General features: G+C 46.1%; 1 protein-coding gene across 1 annotated transcript; it reads right to left on the bottom strand.

The window, feature by feature from the left end:
* Nucleotides 1–5,740: 5,740 nt before the first annotated feature.
* Nucleotides 5,741–13,580, bottom strand: LOC144141723 (ras-related and estrogen-regulated growth inhibitor-like protein). The gene is made up of 3 exons (XM_077673234.1): nt 13,278–13,580; nt 7,914–8,047; nt 5,741–7,288 (listed from the first exon to the last, which is right to left on the bottom strand). Exons 1-3 carry the CDS (start codon nt 13,369–13,371, stop codon nt 6,854–6,856), a joined length of 663 nt encoding a protein of 220 aa, XP_077529360.1. The 5' UTR covers nt 13,372–13,580; the 3' UTR covers nt 5,741–6,853.
* Between the last annotated feature and the right edge of the window lie 8,317 nt (nt 13,581–21,897).

Here is a 21,897-nt window from a genome sequence, read left to right as displayed (position 1 = left end):
AAGCATGGACATCAACTGTAGCCTAACTTAAGTACTTAAAGCAAGGATTTAGCTTTGTGTAGAGGGGCACAAAAAGGACATTTCTTTTATTATGTCCTTTTATTACCACTACGAAGCAGCATGGCCGTAAAGACAAATCACAAGTCTGATTCGATAAGGATACTGCTCTGTCCCGTTAACAATAACACCAATTCTATCGCAAACCCCGAAAAAAATATTCTACATATTCAAGCAAACAAATGAAGCACTGCCTACTTCCCACCCACTTTTGGTGATTTCTCTGACTCATCTCCACAGAGGTACAAATAACGGGACAAAGGGGAGGAACACAGTGGACAAGCGCTGAACCAGAACTCCCCTAGTGTGTTTTTCCCCTTTGTCGCATTTTTTGGGCGCTGTGAAGATGAATCTGAACCAACTAGCACGGTTTTCTAGGCTACTGCAGTTCTCTATGACGTCACCGGACCCTGTGTGGGCACATTGGTGGCTGGCGACCTAAGCCCCATCACAGAAACATGATTTGGGGATTTTACTGGGGCCTGTAATTCTGCTTGATCATATCAATTTAATGCTTAAATTTTGTGAACACACTAATAAAGGTGTTGTTAGAGCAGGCCTGTGTTACGCCACAATCTTCCAATATTGTGGCAGTGTGTTGCGAAGTTTATTTTTTTTTCAGTTTCGTTGTTTCGGTTAGAACCATCCATATACCTTAGTGAGTTACCGAAGGATAGTTTTTTAGAATTAAATAAAGTCTCAGTTTGTCTTCATGGCCCCCTTAAAACGAAGTTGAAACGTTGCCTTCGTGTTATTTTTCCAGTTTGACGATGGCGGAGCCGAACGTTTTCAACCCTATTCCACGCACCTACGATCCATATGTCAGAAATCTGCTGTCTTAGTTCATTTCCATACCCGGAAGTTTCGGGCGTGTGTTTCGCAGAGCTGGCTTTTACATCTGCCGCGTAACCCATTCCAGTGCCGTACTCCATTCGCCCTCACTCTCCGCGTATGCTTCGGGTCAGTGGTTGGGAGCTTGTTCTCGGGAGCCCTAATGAGAACGGTCACTTATACTTACACGTGGGTAGGTCTAAGGAAACAAACTCCCGGCGAAATATTTTAAATGCGAATGCATTTATTAGCCGGGGGTTGTCTTGCTCTCTTGGCCGGCGTGCGCCTGCATTCCTCCAGCGCGAGTGCACGTGAGCGCGCGCCTCGTAGTTCTGCCTTCGTCGTCGTCGTCGTCGTAAATGCGAATGTGCGCCTGCATTCCTCCAGCGCGAGCGCACGTGAGCGCCCTCCTCGTAGTTCTGCCTTCGTCGTCGTCGTCGTCGTAAATGCGAATGCATTTCTTAGTCGGGGGCTCGAGACGCCGTTGCCGCGCAGCTGGACGCGGCTATGGAAAGTGTGCGCGTGCGCTCCAAACCCTCTGACCCCATAGTCTTGGTTGGCGACTTCAACGTTGACGTGCGCAAGAAGAGTGGCGAGTGGCTTGTCGAGTACATGCAGACCAGGCACTCTATGCATTGTCTCTCTGCCGGCTTCGACATGTGCCCCACTACCATTCACGGGAGTTGCATTGATCTGGTCTTTACGCGAAACTGTGACGCGCGTATGCTTCTCAAAGACCCTTTGACCGTGCACTTTAGCGATCACAAGGCAGTGATTGTGGCCGTCAGGTACAACGATAGCACAAACAGGTGCTGATGAATAAATGATTACGTTCACACTCTCGTCATTAATTACGCCATTACTCGCAACACACTCATCGGTGCACAATATGCATTCGCATTTCTGCACGATTCCCTTGGGCGAGGTGCGGGGGACTTTTTTAACCACTCGGAGGCCCGCACCCTCTCTTCTTTGGAAACGGGTCCATTCACGAAGTCGTCGGCCATTCATGGTCTGCGAGGGAAGAAGTAGGAAGCGCCGCTGTCCTGCAGCTACGGGAATGCATGCCCGCAGAAGCTGTTTTTAAAGCCACGAGACGGCCCATATGTTTGCGCTGGGATAAAGCCTGTGGGCTTTCAACGGGCAGTCAAAGGGGTTTGTTTCTCTCATAGGGGTACTTTCAGTGCTAAGTAAACCAATTGTGATCGAACTTAACGCTTCCGCGAGACTCATTGGTCAGAGTCGAATTTGGTGTGGATGCTTCTAATCTTGACGTGAATTTTTGAAGCGGGGTCGGGGTTTACAAGACAGTGAAGGGTGGTTTCAACCTCTTAAACTTTGATAGAAATAAATTTTAACCAAGAACAACGAAAAGCTGAGTTATCTTAACATTCCACTTTATTTTAGGAAATTGGCCTTCAGACGCCTAAACTGGTTTGAAACAAAGTTTAGCTAGTCGGTGGGAAAATATAGTGAAATGTGACAAGCGAGCGTAAAACCTCGAATTCGTTGATTTCTTGGGATCAGTTGAGGCTAGTTATATGGTTACTCTAAACGACAAGTGGCTTCGCCTTTAACGCAGCTGAAAAGCTTGATTACTAGAGCCGACGAAGTGTTTCAACGCCAAATCACGTGGAACACCTAGCTAGTTTACAAATTGAATGCATGAGTTCACTTTCCGGAATGCTCGAGTATCGGCATGTTGGGAGGCGGGATCAAAAATGCGCATTTCACCTTATTTTGTGAAATGAAAGTGCGACCTTCGCAGCTGCAAAGCTTGAAGCTTCTTGTTAAAGCAGTGAATTTATGAAAAAACAAACCCGCCCGAGCTATATACATGACCTGAACAAGAGAATCTTAGCGAAAGAAATACACATTTTGTTCCATGTTTTTTTCCTCTCACGCATAGTATGTTCGCATGTCTGCAAGTTATATTTTCACTCTCGTCACCGAACACACTTAAGCAGTCTTTTGAGTAGTTTTTTTGTCTCTCTCGCCCATAGTGTCCTTTTGCGCCTTCGCATAACGGGGCTGTTACAACAAAATGCAGCCCTGTTTATCTTGCAGACCAAGCCTTTGGTAACTCACTCAGTCCATTCCATACACGAAAGACATATTCTTAAGCGAAAAAGGGCAACAATAAGAACGTTTCAGCGTCTTGCTGCAGTGACGAAATCTGGGAAAGAGTGGCGTCATATTTGCTACGGACCAGTAGAAAAAAATATAGTTATCAGTGTGTGCACTGCCCATTAGAACTCGTGTGATGAGTTGAGACGGAAACAGGCCGAAGTACAGTCACCCAGTAATGTCGCTTGTCAATTGCTTAGATAAGAGGCCGCATATGGCACACACAAAATTCTGTAACATCATAAAGAACCGCCTGAAAGCTGCTGTGGTGTGACCGTTGTTTGGTATGTTTTTTAATAGCTCGATCATTTGTTGGAAGCTTTCGATATATAAGTATCAGTGTTATCGGTACAGAGAGGTGATTTCAATGAACAAAACTTTTATTTTCTCTTCATCGTACCTAATACTAAGTAGCATGGTAATGCTGGTTTAAACCTTGGCACATTTCACACCTTTGTGTCCTGCCCTCAAAGCTAACGTAGCGTACCTAAGGGCCCTAGTTCACACAACATACAAATAAGAGGGCGCCTGTATAAAGATATTTTTTTCGGCTCCTTCGTAAGCATGGCGCTGACTCACAACCAGCCAGTGTGAAACCCGCAACGAGGCCGGTGACCTCAGGGCAAACAACGACCTCCGCTGCTTGCTGCCGTCGGCCCCTCATTTGCATCAAGGGGAAGGTTGTCTCAATAACGGGCGTCCGCATTCTTTCCCTAGAGAGAAGGTGGCGCTTTGTCCATCAGCATTTATGAATGAACGCTCACGGAAAAAGGCACACCAATACTAATCCTGTGTCAATACCTGTCTGAACAACAATTGGGGTGCCAGGTTCGCTTATCTTCACGGCAGATAGGGCGAGAGAAGAAGATAAGTGTCGGGCTAGATGCACAAAACTACTTTCGCCTTGTACATTGCCGCTTTGTCAACACGCAAATGTTCCAGAGAAGTTCAGCACCAATTTTGGCGAAGATATTTTCAGCTTTAAATTTTTATTTCACTTGCCTGGTAAACCAAAGAGAAGAAATCATTCAGTTGGATGTTGTAAAGTACAGCGCTTTCTCCGAACTGCCTGCTACTGAGCTGGCAGTTTGTTATTCAGTTTTAAACGCGTGCCTTAGCAGATGTCCCATTTATCTGTGCTGTTGGCTTTTTTCAATGATTTTCATTATGTTGTCATAAATGCTGCATGCTCATTTGTAAAGTATTATCCTTGCTGGGGTTTTAAAGCAACGCTTTCTATAGCTCTACCAGCCAACGGTTCTTTCTTGGCGTGCGGTATAACAGACTTTTAAAGCGTCGGAGGCAGCGGCGGGTTAGAAGGAGGGCCGGAGGGTTCCACTCACGGAGCGCACTAGACATGGCGCCGCGAATTTCCCAGCGTTCCCCTCCCGGGAGTGCCTGCTCGCCGGCGGCGGCGTCTCCGGTACGACTTTGTCGTCTGCTTCAGCGGCGGTTGTTTTGGCACTGTTTCGGTGCAGCTTCGCGCCCATTGCGCGGTGCCTTCGCACGGCTTGAATAACTCGTTCGACAGCACCTAAAGGGTAACCCGCACCCTAAGGAATCCAGTGGTCGTACGGCGAACATACGTTAAGCATGGGTTTGCAGGGGGGGGGGGGGGGGAACAAAATGTAAAACACCATACAGACATCTCGCCTCTACAGAAACTCTACCTTTTGCGCACGACTGGCCACAAATGGTGCTCCGTTTTCTAAATTGGGGATTACCAATTCGGTTGTGTTTTAAGAGGTATTACAAACGGCGAAAGAAGCAACAGGTTCTGATAAATAGGAATAATAAAGTTCCCTCAGTTTTCTCGCAATTCTCGAAGTCACTAAGCGAACTAGTTTAAATCGGTATAAATGGGAATCACTAAGCTCACATGTCGCATTGTTTCGGTGTCTGAGCTTGTGTAGCGCGGTGGTTTAGCCCCAAGATAGCACATCAGGATAGCTAGGTTCCGCGGTCTCACCCTTCTAAAGACGATCCTTACTGTTTTCTCTCTTCCTACTCACGGCCGGGCTACAGCGGCGGCGTCTGCCTCACAGCGTGGATTGGAGCCGATTTTTTATGACGCTGGGTGGCCGCCCTCAGTACCATTTATAAAACCTCGCTTACTTTTCAACCTTTTGTGGGAGTGTGCTTCTAAGATTTGCAACGTTTTGGAAAAAGAAGAAGATTGTGAGCAAGCACCTTTCATTTACTTTTTTGCAACTATATGGATTACAAAATAAGTTAAACAATGCTCTAAAAATAGTTACCTTGGTGTCATGCCATGACATAGTCGAGTATACAGTCGCTCGCCTTTCATAGCGAATTCAGTTGAAACTTTCCGTAGTCTTCAAAGTAACGCGATGAAACCTTTACTTCAATGTTACTTTTAAAGTTTTTAAATCAACCGGCTTGCTGTCATGCTAAGTTTAGTGCCCTGTGATATTTCATCTCTTACTATTCGGGTGTGACCCATCGTTCTGTTTTTATTTTTGTGTGTATTGCCGGGAGTTTCGTACCACGTCGTAGATTCAGTAGCTCATAAAGAAACAATAAAAATATTTAACGTCTTTTTACCCGCTCAGTTCGAGCTTCAACCGCTATGGTTGTCTAATTTCGATCCATGTTAATATCACTGTGCTAATCAAAAGATCGTATATCCCGATCGCTAATCAAACCAGAGCACGTTCCACAGGTGCGCGCTTTGTCGTACCAAATAAAGAAACAGACACAACACATATACTAAAATTCGGACGACATTTTATTTTGGAGGCGTCACACGTAGTTGCTGTATATCGAGAACGACATCCACAGGAACTTTGAGCATCAAAATACGCGTGGTGTACAATTCGTAAAATTCATGCGAAGTATTTCTGTCCAGTAAGGGTGCTAAGGATTTTCGATCAACACGTTAGTCCAATGTGAGACTCATCACGTGGTATCATAAAGTAAAGCCAACGAATGGTTGAAAATTTTATAGTAAAAACACCTGGAGATTTCTGGCTTAAATCAATATCAATTTCTCTTCTAAATATATTTAATTAGTTACCTAGCGGCCATTCGCCGCAACATTTTACCATAAAGCACGTTCAGTACAATTTGGCACAAAATTTGTAATAGAAAACGTTATCTTACTGCGTGTTATATCACAGTTTGGTAGTGACACGTGAACACTGGAACCCATATTACTGTACAAATGGCGGCCCGTGTCAACCACAAATATTGCCTTGTCTGATCGAACAGGACGATGACTAGAAGTATGTCCTGGTAATGTGTGGAACAAAATTGTGTGGCTCATTCTTTGAGTACTGTTTGAGCCAAATACCGAAAAGACTTCACAGGAAGCGGCAATTACACACAAAACTGAAACTGAGTAAGGTTTTTACAATATGATGTCATGGCTATGGACGCAATGACAAAAGAAAATGTATTTTACATATAAATAACGAAAAGGAACCACATTGCTGAGATTAAATTTGTCGGCTTACAGCCGCCAGAAGAGTGATGTACAGAAAACTAAAAGAAATGCAGCGGTCCACACAGTGGACATCGGTCTTATTGGTAGTCGTAGTAATAATGAAGACAGAGTGAAGCCAAACCAAACTCCTCGGACAATACTAGATTTATACATTTGCCCACTCGCAGTTATCGAATAAACCCTCACGAAGACGATCTGCAAGGAAACGTTTGGCACAATAACAATACATGGCATAGAGTGGGTCCAGTTCGGTGGGCCGTCGTTATTCCGGCAAGACACAGAGATCAAAAGGCAGAGAACTCAGAGGACCTCCTTTTTCTTGAGTTCAATCTTCGTAAGTGTACACAGTTTGATTCCAAAACTCTCACGATCTTACAAAGACAAGGAGGGCCTCTTCTTGTGTCGCTTGGCATTCTTACCAAAGGCGGCACCGATAATCTTCGAGACGGAGACGACGCTGAGCCGCCGCCTGACAGACGTCAGAGATCGAAGGATCTTGGTGGCTAGGACCTCACGAAGGATGCTCTGAAAGGCCATGTGGACTCCAGCGTAGCTGTCGGCCGCCGACACCTCGTAGAACTGGCACTGGACGGTCAGGGACAGCTGGCGACCGTCATCGAAGTCCACTTGGCGCACGTGTGATAGGTCTCGTTTGTTTGCCACCAGGATTGTGGGAAGGCAAGGGCACAGTCGCCGAGCGATCTGCAGGAAACTGCTCGCCTCCTCGAAACTCCACCGGTCCTCGATGCTGTACACTATCACCAGTGCATCAGCCCAGCCCATCTTGTCTTCGGGAAATTTGTTTTCCTGGAAGCAACAGAATGTCCATTCGTCATAGGACTGGCCTCTCCACACAATGATTCTCAAAACATGCGCGCAACGTGTAAGCTTGAGGGCACAACAGGAATGTTGAGGGAAAAGTTCTCACATTTTAACTGGTTTTACAGCGTTCACAAGATATTAAGCCAAAATACTGCTTTCTTGTTCTGGCGCCAAAGCTTACAAAATCGTTTTACTTTAGTGACACAGTAAACAAATTAATAAAGATCCCTCGTCCAGCTCAACTTCATTCAAATTGCAACACACCAAAACGTGTGGTGTAACTTTTCGCCATCAAAAAATTATCTACTCTAAGATTCAGAATTGTGACATTTAACCCAACCTTAAAGTATTTACCACTACTTTCACGTGTTTTCATCACAGTAGAAGCGATACCTACCCACCCATCATAGTTCTATCAGGCTGTCGCCGTCAACACATTCGAACATAAGGGAATGACATTATTTAGTGCTCCGCATAATATTTACCGGTATTGATTTCACCGTGTCTATACCTTTATGGCGAGATGGTGTGTTCCTTGAACGTTTCAAACGTGTCGGAGGTAGTCGCAGTGGAACTATTTAAACGTCAGCAGGAATAAAGGGTTACCAACCTGGTTTCTCGACGTGTCCAGGATCTCCAACTCGCACGTCCTGTTGTCCACAAGAACCGTCTGTCTGTAGAGCAGGTCCTTCAGGGAGCTGTACTCGCTGATGAAGCGCCGCGTCAGGAACCTCACAGTGACAGCTGCAACGAGACAAGAAGACGCGAAACCTGACCTTGCGATCAACTGAATGTAGTCATTGTTATTCGCAATAATGTTTCATTGATTTGATTCGTTAGACAAGTTCTTTTTCGCTGTGTTACCTAAGGAGAAGGGTATTCTTGCCTCGTATCGGAATCCGCCCCGTGTAAAATAACGTTTTTGCTACGTTAGACTCAAAAGGCCCAGAGGAAAGGCATTTTCAATAGAACATATGAAAACATTTTGACGTCCGCTTACTTCAACGGTATTCACTACGCAATACTAGTTCCATGACGTCGTTACTGTGAAACGTGGCGCTGGTGTAAGGCTTTCAAATGTTCCCAGGTCTTTACATTGCAGCAGACATAAGCTACACATATTCATGTCATAGAAAAATCAGCAATGAAAGCAAACACTGCTCCGTAAATACGAGAACGGATGAGGCGGAGAAACCTACTTTCATCTTTAATGTAACAAAGAAATAGGAAGCAGTGCCGTAAAGAAGGAACAGGACTCCAAAGGTAAAATGTTTTTCGAGGATCCTACTTGTGCCAACCAAAGTTCGAAAAGTGAAGACGAACAGCAGTGAAGATGAACAGTCCCTGTAGCTTCGGGATATATTTGGGTACTACCTCGACTGACCATCTTCCAGCAACGCGGAGCGCATTCCTAGGCTCATACAGAGGCGACGGTATCAACTCCACCTCACTGAATCTCTGGGACGACCTGGTCTACTGTCTGCGGGAAAGGCTCTTACTTTTATTCGTGTTCAAGCCAGCGTTACAGAGGCACCCCGCGATATTGTACCGTGGCGGGAAGCAAGGAAAGTATAACGGCCTACACCGCATCCACACAAATGTCCCTCGTACATCATGGTATATGTGATATCATTTGAAAACAACACGTGACTAACAAATAGGAAAGATAATGCGCTTCTTCGGAGCATCGAAAACATTTCACTGCGTTTGGGAACCATGAGGGTGACTGAAACTATTCATGTTTCTCAGTGCCGCTTCCCAAATTAAGTGCTAATTTTCCAGACATTCATGGTACGACGACGGGCCTGATTCTTAAAGTTGGCCAACAGGAACGGTGAGAAGTTTATCCGAGAAGTTTGCTGCCAAATAAGAATGTCTTTCTGTAGATGATCTGCCCTCGTCAACCCAGCTCAATGCCACAGAGAGATGAATACGGCTGAGCTGCTTGCGCACATGGCAGAGTCCAGGCCAGGCCAGTAAGCCATCCGGTACATCAAAGGCGACCGGCATCATCGCTCACCCTTCGCCCTCCCTGCTTTTCTAGATATCTCGTGCAATGGCGTGGGAAGCATTATTCACTCATAGGTGGCCGCTACTGCTCACATCTCGGGTATCTCATCTCCCGCTGTCAGTCACTCTTTTAAATCAGGTGGGAGAGGCCGCCAGAGAAAACAGCGTGAGTGCTTTACGTGACGGATTCCGCTGGCAGTAGTCCCTTCGAGGCCTAAAACACCACCGCGCGTCTCGCAACTGCACGGTTTCTTGCGTAATCGGGCATGATTGTGTCTATGGTTTGCGGTGAATCTGTGGACGATCAGTTGCTTTTATCCGAAGCAGTAGAAGAGTGGGAAAACCAGCGGATGGACCTTGTGCCAGTGGGGAGCTACAGTGAGATGCCCAGCGAGAGGCTGTGGGGGTGCAGCTAGAACAAATAAACTACTATGCTTAAGAGTAACGACTCTGATGCACACCGGCAGCCATTTTGGCTTCTGTCGCCAAGGTGGTGAGCTTTATGCGCCCAATTACCGCCGACCTTGAGGAGCGGAATTGGTCCAGGCGCCGCTTGGCAACCATGACAGCTGTGTTTCCTTTTCGAAGAATTTGAGATAGCGCAGCGGTGCGAAAGGGTCAGGATCGGTTACAATAGCGCAGCTAATTTAGTGGATCTAGGTTACGCAAGAGCAGCTAAGTAAGCTACGCTTTTCTAGTGGCTTGAGGTTAATCTAGGCCACTGTCTTATTTTCCAGCGGGAAGCGAGGCAGGCGTTTACCATCTTCCTGCGGGATACAACAGTCCGGTATGGAGCAGCACGGCATCGCTACTCTGTCCGGGGCTTAAAAAGTCTCTCTTAACGTGTCATAAAGCCACACTACGCTTCAAAAATCGCTGCTTATCTGAGAACGCAGCATGCTGCAGAACAGGGCTACCAAAATGTCTGCGCCCATGGGCCCATTACGGTACACATGTTACGTGACGCAGCTCGACCGATGACTGTCTTCGGCAGCATCCAACAATGAGAGAAAATAGTGCGGATACTCTGAAATCAGATCTTGTGGCTGTAGGTGCAGCCAAGCGTTGAAAGCAACTGAAACGTTATCTTCAGTTACTGGGCAGTGGCTGCAAGACAAAACATTTGCTGAGGTGATTGAAGCCTTACAACAGAGGGCACCTGATTACGAAGCCTTGGCCTGTCAAGATGTGCTTGAAGTGTCTTTCTATGAGGTTTCAGTGGCAAAAAACGGCCGAATTTCGCGAATAACTTTCCCGAATGATCAAATGCAACTTCAGTGTAGGTTTCAACGTTAGAAAAGCTAGCCCAGTGACTGACACAAAACATGACCCGGGAGAGTCATTTCTCAAATCCTCCAGACAATAATGCTACAGGAAAACGTTTTACTCACAGCCACAACATACACTAACATTTTATGTGGCATTTGCTTTGTTGTACATTTCTGGCCAGCTACAAACCTCCGGCATGTTGAAATAAAAGATATAAAGAAAAATTCGAAAAACTATCAGGAACCAATGTTATGCCATCAGAAATGCCGGCAGGGGAAAGGGGTGTTCTGGCATCCAGCCCAGCAGTTTGTCAGTGTCTGTTATCGTACCGAAGCTTCGGACTGTCAACGCCGCTGTAGCACTAGTACCAGGCGCACAAATTTAAACCGCTTTGACGAGCTGCTCGCGCTTGTCGCACGCCCCTCTCAAAATGCGTCCTTCACCTTGTCAGCGCTCACTCGGGCTTGCTTGCAGTGCAAGTTCGGCGAAAATCCCATGGCAGGTCTGTGATGAGCACATCGTGCGTCACGAATAGCATGTGATGTCTTTAACCTGAAGCGGCCCGCATGTCACGGAGCTCCGTAATTGTAGAAAGGTTGTGCGAGCATTTGAACGTTCGAAGGTTTCGTGGACGGAAATGGCCACGCCTTGACGGCGCCGCCATCGTAATGACCCCTCCTAATATCGACTTCCTGGATTGCGTATAAACTGATCACGGGCTTCGGGATCCTTGCTTCTTCCGCGGCTCGGTGAAAGGTTGTAGAGCTGGGAAGGATGTCGACTAAGCCAGCGGAGTGCAAAGCCTTGTAAGCTCTTAGATTTTTTTCTCTAACCCGCGCTATCCCTGGAGATACTAAAGCAAAATTTTTAGACACTCCCCGGGACACTGCCGATGTTAATTATCGTTAATGAGATTGTGAGTTCCCAAAGTGTGAGAAACTGTGCTGCAACACCGACAGTAAAGCTTGATTGGTAGCGTAAGGATTTTCGAAGAAGAAAGCAAGTCGCAAAACGCACAAAACAACTAATGATCGTAGCTTTTTACCCTTCGGGTTCTTGTTTCCACAGTGTCTTGGATTTGCGCTTCATGTTTCAAAATGAACACGCATCAACTCACCAATTTCCTTATTCCGCTTCCCCCCTCCCCCCTCTCCTATAACTACGCACTTCCAGGCGCACGTCATTACGGGGAACCAATTTCGCAAGTCACGTGCCACACGGAAATAAGCGGCCTTCCGTGAAGGCCGACGTCAATCCAGAGACTGAAATCGACCTCAGTTTCAAACTGACCGATGCTCCCGTTGTTCTCCTAGTACGTCAGATGACGCGTGGGGAACTGGTCCTGCGTCAAGGTTTATTTCATTATGAAACCGCTTGTCGTAACGCACTTGTCACAGTGGGGAAGCTTTCCAGGCTTCCTCTCTCTTGGTCCAGTAGAGAAAAACCAGTACCCTGCACGAATGCGTGCACACTTGTATAAATTAACACTCCAAAAACGAAGCCTCATCGTTTTGCCACGTTGCTCGACGTGCCAAGTCGCAAGAGGGAATGCGGATTTAAACTGACCGCCCAGAGGTGAAAACGATCCTCACGTGTTTGCACATACGCCACGGCCCCACTTCGCGGACCGGCACGGAAGAAGAGACTGGGGAACCAACAATTACTGTGGATTTTTCTCTCCTGACCCCAACGGGGAGAGAGGAGTCATCCGTCTTGAGAACGTAGGCGCGCCACGAAAAGAGGCGGAAGAAAAGCAACGAACTCCAAACCAAACAGAGCCGCCTTCCCGAAGTCGCCAGGTGGCGCCTAGCATCTTTCACGGCCGCTCCGGAGGCGAAGGGGCGGCCTCCGTGCCGCGCCGCGAGGAGGGCAGCTCGCACGCGCCGTGCCACACGCCGTCTGCTGGACAGTTGGGGCGAAACACATCGCAGACGACAGCTGTGATTTGGGGCTCCTTTAGCTCAACGGGAATAAAAAGCCGAGCATACACGGCGAATACAAACCCACACCGATCTCTTTTTGCTAACCTGTTGTGGGTCTCGGCTTCCGAACAATGTGAAGGGCGTCTTTGAATGGTTGAATCGGAGATTTTTTAGGAATGCGACCGGGAACCCTAAAAAGATGATGTGGATTGTTGGTTCCGAGATGCAGCGGAGAGACAGTAAACTAACGACGAATTCCGAACTTCAGCAACGGTTTACAAAAACCGCAATCTTGACAGCTACAGATTCTGTCCGTATAACAACTGATGTCTTTTCGTCTGATTTACAAGAACTATATCTGTGGAAGTCCGAAGAAATTGGTGCGAAATATGTCAGCACCCTTACTGCAAATGGCTTCAAGGATCGCTCGTTGTAAACCGCTGGTTACTGTGCAGTACCTGCGACATCTGACTCTCATGCAATATCCAGTTTACCGCTGCCGCAACGTAAACCGCTTCTTCTACGGGTACCCTATTGTTCTTAAAACAAGAACATCACAGCTGTTTGCAATCACAAATGGTATCTGTCGCGATTCTTGTTACGACAACAAATCGACGGTGTACGCTCTCTGCTTGGAAAGAACCGGTGAGACCGCAGCGGGATATACTTCCGGTGTGCTGAATTTTCGCAATATTGCAGAAGAACGGAGGAGAGAAATGGTGGAGAGAGTGAAGAGAAATGAGCGAGAGAGTGAGAAGGCGCACTTGACTGACCTGATTTGCCGACACTACGGCTTCCCATGACCATGAGGCGGATGGGTGAGAGTCCGCTGCTTTTGCGGTTCATGGCCACGGCTGCGAGAGGCATCGGCGACGACCTTCTCTCTCTTTTAGCAGATCCACGACGCCGTGAAGCGCACAAGTCCCGCTCCGCCGAGCAGTTACTTGCCACAATCCTCGCAGAAGCGCGAGAGCACAGGTCGATCGCGACCGGCACGCGGTAGGGCGCGAATGAACACGGAGAAGGAGCCGTGGCTGCTCGATCGGCAAACGCCCTCTCAGTGAACTCTCCTCAGAGGGCAGCGGCCGTTTTATGGCGGGCCGCTTCGTCACGTGACCAGCCGCCGCAGCCAAGCAGAGCTCACCCTCACCCCACGTGCGCTTTCAAATGAGCGCTTGGCGCGCTTCGGGTTGTCCGTCTTGGAGACCAAGCTTCATTTTTTTCCTGATCCCGGAGTTGGGGCCCGGAGCTCCAGCTCTGTAAAGACGGCGCTTTTTTTGGTTGTTTCTTGAAGGTGGCCTCTACGCGTGACTCTGTCAATGCCTTTTCTCCCTCGCTGCTGCAAGCGCGTTCAGAGCGCGTTCATCCTTAAGAACTGGCCGCGACGTCTCCACGTGTCGTTTGAAACATCCGTTACGTCGCAACATCTCTCTTCTGCTGTCCATGTGCATTCGGCGGGTTGGGACAGTGTTATAACGGCCGTGGTTATATTGCGCTGCTTTTGTGGTTTTGGAAGCTGAACTTTTTGCCGGCGCCTTTTTTTAATGCACGGATGTCGCTTCGAACAATTGAGTATGGCCGTGTTATGCGATGCAGAAGGAGACCACCGGTGCATGCTTTACGCAATCACATCAGAAACAGAGCACGTGTGCACGTGCCAACGTGAAAGCTGTGCCCGGGAAAAGAAGAGCAAGAATACGCGATAAGATTATAAATTAGTAATCAAAACTGTTTCACGTTTTCGCCAACTTTTTTATAAATGTACGCTTTCGCATTGCTCAACAATGCAAGCGAAGATTATCAACACCATTGTTTGTGGAAAGTCATCGAGTGCAACAAATTCATCTTGGGAGCAACGTCAAGCCACTAATTGCAGCCGGAAGAAGAAGCAAAAGATACAGAAAGTTGCAAAGAATAGAGAGCATATCGTTATCTCTCCGGGTGCTACTTGATGACGCTATCTTGAGATAGCATCGAGGAAGCCCGAAAGACCAGAATGTTCTAAATCAGTTTTATGCACCGGATCTGCGAACGGGTGATGAAGCACGCCATAGAGAATTTCTAAAAATGAGAACCTCCGCATGATCAGGAATGTCTACATACGGCGTCTTTGTTTTCAATTCCCTTAGCTGTCTCTCATACAATATTTTTCGCGCTACAAAAACTATGGTCTACAAACGCTGCAGGATGAGAGAAACCAACAACTGCTTTGGTCTTTGTTGTGGATTCGATTATACACCCGGCACAACTACCCCGGATTGGTGCCACTTATTAACTACATTTGTCCAGGTGAATGCTTTTCTAGCTTCAAATTTTCTTACCTGATCTCCACCAACTGCTTTTTCTCCTGTGTTTCTCCTCCGTCGGTGTAACCATCCTGCATGATGGTGCTAAAAGCGTTGTCGACCCTCCGAATTATATGCCCATTGCAACTACACCTCTTTGCAAACCTCCCTATGAGAAGCTAATTACCTATGTGTAACACTAGGAAGGGGGCTTCCTCGTTATTGACAAAGAATGTTCCGTATTGTCATGCGGTGATGCATATGGTTGATTGCGGCCACGGCGATGTGCGTAACAGTTTTGCGTAGACACGCGAGACCTGGTGATAGCGTAACCTGACAGAATGCTTTTCTTCTTCCACACAGAAATGTGTGTGCGCTAACCCAATGAGTTGTCTCGTGGTAGTAATTGTCATCGTAATGTCAATATTACCAAAGCCGTACGTGCTTACACAAGACAAGGCTTTGTTAACTGCACACAAATGCAGTGCGCAAGCAGTTATGCATCATCACAACCTCCAAGTAGTCCCGCCTATGCTACGTTATGCCACTCAATTCAATGTCACCGCATCTGCGCTATGGTGAAGCTTGATAGTTCTTGCGGTGGCTTGATAGTTCTTACGGACCAAAGCTTAGGGGAAGAGTTCATTCCGTGGCTTCTCCCCAGTTAACATACACCTAATGAGTACGGGTAGAAGTAGTACGTAAGTACTAACAGATGGTGTGCCTACCCAGGTATAAACAGAGCTGAGTGCGTCGTATGATGAGTGAATGAATTTGATGTTACAAACAGTATGAAGGAAAGTCCACCAGCAGGCGTAGTTCGTCACTCCTAAGGAGGGGCACCGGAACGCCTGCTGTTGTGGGAGTTTAAGGGATGGGGGAAACAGACAGGCAGGAAAGGGAGAATAAAGAGTAACAATAAATACGTATATACATATATGCACTTCAATGCGCCTAAAAACCTCACGTCACTTTGCTACCTGCGGAGAACACGGACCGCCCGGAGGAGCCGTGAGACGTCCAGGTGGGAGTCCAGGGCCTTATTGGCTCCGTTCATATGTGAGTATTTTATGTTTTCAGGGGGGGGGGGGGGGGTATGCAGCTTTTTTACCTTCTGTTTTGTGATGTGCGTCTGCAGTGTTATTCCAGGGAGAATTGATCAGCAGTTAAGTGCAAAAAATATGTATTTATCGGTTCGTTTTCAACTTCGAGTGCACGTGATCATATCGCCATTTTTTTATGTTTGTCCCCCGTTTCTCGTCGCATGCCCCATTGACCACAGGTCTGAAATATTCTTTTTCTAGTTCTGAAGTTTTAAAAGCTTGAGAAGGTCAAAGGGAAAAACCTTTATCATGCAATGGACCTCAATAAACTGTTGTTGTTGATGATGATGATGATGACGATGAAATTTAAAGACGTAAACCCAGGCCCCCCTGCTTCAGGAGGAGCAGCAGTACAAACCACTCTTTCCACGACTCCCTTTTTATTTATACATCGAGTATTAGTTTCAGCAAGTAGATAATCAATGACGAGGTGTACAAAACAAATGTGCTGCGACCAAGATAGATTGCTGGAACGGATAAAGCCGAGATGTTTGTATATTGTTACCTTTTCAGGGCGGAAACGTTAAAAGAATACACGAAGCTGGAAAGGGACTTGGTTTTTGTGAAAGGCAAGCCCGGATCGGTTAAAATTATTGCTCACCTGCCAGGTATCGCACCAGTCGCCGAATTTAGTAAAGTAATTATATTGACAGTAACAAGCTTCAGGAGAGTTTTTGATGTCTGATGATAAACACACCACTTTTGCATCACCGTTTATTAGCACAACTTTCACTATCTTAACAACAAGCCTAACTATTGTCGTACCAACAGATTTAATGTCTTCCCTTCAACTGGGGAGCATTGGAACAGATTTCCTGTTGCTATACACTCCCTTCTGCTGGAAACATTTGTAGTGGCCCTTAGTGATTAGTCCCGATCGTGGTGTTTGTCGTTGCATTGCTGTGTTGCACTGTTTATTTGCTCTGCTAATTGTTCTGTTTAATGCTCCATCCTGCCATAGCCCTAAGCCGGGGCTTCGGTCTGTACAAATAAATAAATAAATAAATAAATAAATAAATAAATAAATAAATAAATAAATAAATAAATAAATAAATAAATAAATAAATAAATAAATAAATAAATAAATAAATAAATAAATAAATACAATTGAAGCCACAAGGCCTACTCGTAGGGGGTGAATAATGACTTAACGCAGCTGTTCTAAACTGCGAGCCTTTCAAACTTTCCACCAAACATTTAGCACCACGCTATCAATAGTGCTGGTGCGTAGATTGCCGCGAGGAAGTAGTGTTCAAAGGTATCAGCACCAAACGTTGTGTGATTGCAGTCTTACAGCTTCTAGTAGACATGACAAATGCACATTGAACTTGAACATTCGCACCCCCACCTATCTCCACTCATTGCAGGGCGAAGGCCTCTCCCAATATTCTCCAATTACACCTGTTCTGTGCTAACTGTGAACTTGGACATTAGCTGACACAAATTCTGTATTTTATAATGCAGTATTTGCCCAAAGGAGGAACGGGTTTGAGTAGTTCCTGGGACAGGCAAGCAAATTCACGCCATAATAAGACGGAAGGGGATCAGTGATGATGAATATTTCACCCTGATCTTTGCAACAATGGGAGTAAGAATGGCAACGTAAATAACAATGCACTCTTTGGCTGCACACAACAATCTTTTGAGCGTTTATATTGCCTTATCGCGCTGTTTTTTGAAGGTTCCATTCCTAGTGGTTGATTCCCCCGCATTCTGGTATGCCCACCGCTTTCAATGTTCCTCTTAATCTTGCCATACTTCAACCATCGCTCTCATCTCCGTACATAAAGCAGTGATGTGTGCTTAAAATTGCCACCTGAATAACAGCACGCAAAACAGCGCCTGTAGGAGAAAGCTGGCTAACAGTGACTTTCAATTTGGCGAGCCAATTGGAAGTCTGCATTATCTTTAAACGTGCCCTTACCTCCGTCCCATCAGAACAGCGCACGTATGCTTCCATACACTGAGTTTTACCTGACCTAATTAGACACGCCTTAACGAGGTTTGAGGCTACGTGCGGAAAACGTTAAGCAGTCGATTGAGGCCACGTAATAAAGGCACAGCGAAGTTAGGCACTCCGTGCTGTGCATATTTATTACCGCATTGATCTGATACCACCGCATATTGTATACAAGAATACAAACGGGTTTCTTGCCGCCTGGCCAGTTTTGTTGTAGCGAACACAAATGCTAACCTGTTAGATCACTCACCTATGGGCACAGTATAACCCAAAACAATGCTACTGCGGCCCGCTGTCGACTACACGCCGGCTTACTTAACGAGGAAACGCCTACGGCCTACGAACCGAGAAGCGCTGCTCGCAGAGATTAGTACTTCTACAAGCCAGATAAGCCCGGTGGTACAGCCTGATTGGCGTGGTAGTGCGGCTGGCAATGCTGGTGTTGAATGTGGGTAAAATATAGCTGTAATATGTATAAGCAGTAGTTTTTTTTTCTTTTATTCCCACCAAAGGCAACTTTCATCTGCACGGTTTCACATCGGACAAAAACACTGTCTTCGGGCGCGTAAACTTACAGGCGCCATTAATTGTAACTAAAATTTGCATTCCAATTCAAGTGATGATAAAATAAAGGATTATATAATGCAAAAGCCGAGAAAAAGCTGCCAGCGCAGAAAGAGAGTACACGGGACGTGGCGCCGCCTTTTTTTGCGCCGTTTTCATAACGTATCAATATCAACTCTTCCAAATTTCTATTATGCTAAACTCAACAGCTACTAAACCGCAAGTGAAAATTAGCGGCGAACGCATATCCAAGTGTGACGAATGGCGTGTTTCGTCATTTTATACTGCTGGCATACGGTAATGTTTGCTACAGAAGAGGCTGTCGTAATGATCAGTGCTCTGTTTCGTTCATTTGGCAGTAGCTTCGTTTCTTAAGGGGGCAGAGACGGACGCAAAACACTCCCTCAAAATCTCGTTTAAGCCCTCGTTCCACAACAGTTCCATTATCATCATCATTACCCTTAAGGGCCCCTCCGGGGTATACCATAAGGGGGGGGGTGGCAAACAAAGCACACACAAGGACAATGGCCGACCAAGAACACAAAGCAAAAAAAAAAACTCAAAAAGTGGGACTACAGTGCAACAGCAATATAAAACTGGTTCCACAGCAACTGATAGCTCAATAATTTCAAGTTTTTTTACCGTGCGAGAAAAAAAAACAAGAAAAGCACAACTAATTACGACGGTAAGGTTTTGAATTGGGTTACAAGTAATCCCTTAAACTTTAGAGGATTGCGTTCATTGACTATCAGATTTGGCAGCGGATTCTAATCATTGGAAAAAAAATGGTTTGTTAAAAGCATTTGCCGAACCTTTAAATATTTTAACACTTATGGAATAGAAAAAAACTCCAAGTACGAGTTGATGGAACAGCAGGGAGCCATGTACGTCAGGAAAATTGTAATGCACTTGGTAAAACATTAAGAGGCGTGCTATCTTTCGTATAAAACTCGAGATTATGAGGCACAGCGATTACTTTATATTAGGATAATTGTGCGGATATTGTAGTGGCAACCTATGAAGCGCGCCGCGCGATTTCTGACGGATTCAAGGGCGGCGAATAAGTAAGATTGGTGCTGGTTCCATACCGAAGCGGCGTTATCGAGCTTAATACGGAGGTAACTTTTGTAGGCATGTTTATGAACGGAGTACAAGGAGCAGGAAAAAGACTTTCTGATAGGACCTAAGGTTTTGCAGGCACCGGCAGTAAGCTGAGTGTAATGATAAGTCCATGTTAACTTCCTATTGATGAGGACACCCATGTAACCGTAGGATTCTACGAATGTGAGTGTTAGACTGTAGGGAACAAGAATAATTTATGTTGAGACTCTTACAGGAAACTTGCATAAATTTCCATTTACAAAAATTGTTTCATCATCTATGTACAACACCAGTTTCTGATTAATATTAAATCATTTTGCAAAGCCAAATGATCACAGCAAGCCCGTATACGGCGGTAAACGACAAAATAGTCTGCGAAAAGGTGTATAGAAGACTTAACACCCGACAAAAAGTCCATAATGAAAATTAAAAATAGGAGAGGGCCAACAACAGAACATTAGCGTACACCAGAAAGAACGTTTGCAGTCGACAAAGGGTGACCTCCGGCGATTGTGTTTTGGGATCGATTTGTGAGAACGCAACGTATCTATTGCAGTATGAGCTGGTCAAGAACAAAAAGAGAGTTTAAGCAGAAGTCGTTGGTGAGGAACGCTATGACCGGCCTTCGAAATATCGAGGGGGATTGCATCAGTCTGGAAGACAGGAGGCGTTTTTTTTTCGAAATGAGCCAGATCGATAAACCGAAACTAAGCCGGATAAAACTTCCGTGACAAGAAAAACTCGGCAACTTCCCCTGAAAAAAGGGTGGCAAGAAAATAGTTGAGATAACGTCCACTGAACTCGTGCGCAGATCGATGTTCGTAGCAAAAATGTGCCAGATGCTGTTGTTTCACAGATCTAAATTAGCCAAATCCATTCGTCCATTTGGCGTCTGCTTGTGACTTAACTGCTCAGACTGTTTTGTTGGTGTTTTCAGAAGTTTTTTAGCTTTATGCAGCAGGCTTATTATGAATTGAAACGGGAATTAGGAGGTCGGCAATATATCTGTCCCCGGATGTGAACGACGACGTGAACGGAAGAAGAAGTGAACTAACTGAAACTGAGAGATGTGAAACAATGATGTTATTTCTTCTCACCCTACGCTATGAAATAACTCTGGTTATATTTATTTTTACTCCTATATTTACCATTTTAGTACTTAACTAAACAGCCGCTTAAAAGGCCTGGCAAATCCCCCCTCCCTGCGAATAAAAAATAATTTATTAAAGTGAAAAACATATGCGCAGCACTGGGAAGCGTTTCGAAAATTCATGGCATAAATTAGTATTTTGAGGTCCTCACAAATTTCAACAACCGAGTTAGCCCTGGCCAATCTCCGCTTGTGGGTACGTGCCTAAAACTTTGAGGGCATCATCATCATCATCATCATGGCAAAGAAATGAAGAGCTGGCTTACTTAGTGAGCGCCTTCACCCATTCTCAAGAAAATTATCCTACGACAGAATTCGAAAAGAGCTACTAATGGTGCCAAGAGGACTCACCTGCTCTCCATGTATAGTTCTAAGCTACTGTTCTTGAAGTCATGTTGCATATTAACGCGATAGCATTATTAGGCTCATTTTTCGATTCCCGCGTGGATCCTAGCCGTCCGCTATCAGCTGCGCTCATCAGGCGACCGCGGAAATACGTTACTACTGCCACCTGGAAGCTACCATTGAGGCAGCGAGACTCGACGGCTCCGCTGAACCTGTAATTAGGCGCAACGGCAACAGAAGTTTGGAAAGGAGAACAATGATACAAAGTCGGATACGAAAGGAGGGACACGCGTTTTCACCACGTGCCGCACCTGCGCGGTGAAGTTTGCTTTATCCCCAGTCGGTGGTGGTATGCTCAGCAGACACGGCTCCAGCCGTGCCCGCAACTTACATCACCACACCAAAGCGGGTTTGCACCAGAAGAGGAAAAACGTAAATTTCCGGTAATTCATGCCCCGAGGCTACTCGCGGGCTACTAGGCCCGTCGTAGTTGAAGCCGACGGAAAAATTTTGACCACTTCAGGATCTTTAACGTGCGCCGAAATCCCGACACACTGGCGTTTTTGTTTCCTGATTTTATCATAAAAACGACCGCAGCGGCCGGGAATTGAACCAACGGCTCGAGCTCGGCAGCGAATAGCGTTACTCACTGAGCCACCTGCGCTGTGTTTTCCACCAGGACTTTTTCCGGCACGAGCAGTAGGTGGCCTAACCAAAGCAGGAGAAAAGGATTCACGGCGGTCTCTCAGCAATCAAGCAAGGCATAGATTATAAGCCGAAGCTAGCTAAAATGAGGCCCACTATATAGGGTGTAGGCAAAGCAGCGATGGCGTAGAGGTAGAACACTCGCCTCGCGTGCAGAAGGACCGTGGTTCGAATCCCGGT

This window comes from Haemaphysalis longicornis, unplaced genomic scaffold (genome assembly GCF_048455015.1).
Source record: "Haemaphysalis longicornis isolate Haplotype H1 unplaced genomic scaffold, Haemaphysalis longicornis Haplotype H1 scaffold_6, whole genome shotgun sequence".
NCBI lineage: Eukaryota > Metazoa > Arthropoda > Arachnida > Ixodida > Ixodidae > Haemaphysalis > Haemaphysalis longicornis.
The sequence above is the reverse complement of the archived record's forward strand: the minus strand, read 5'-3'. Positions and strand labels throughout refer to the sequence as shown.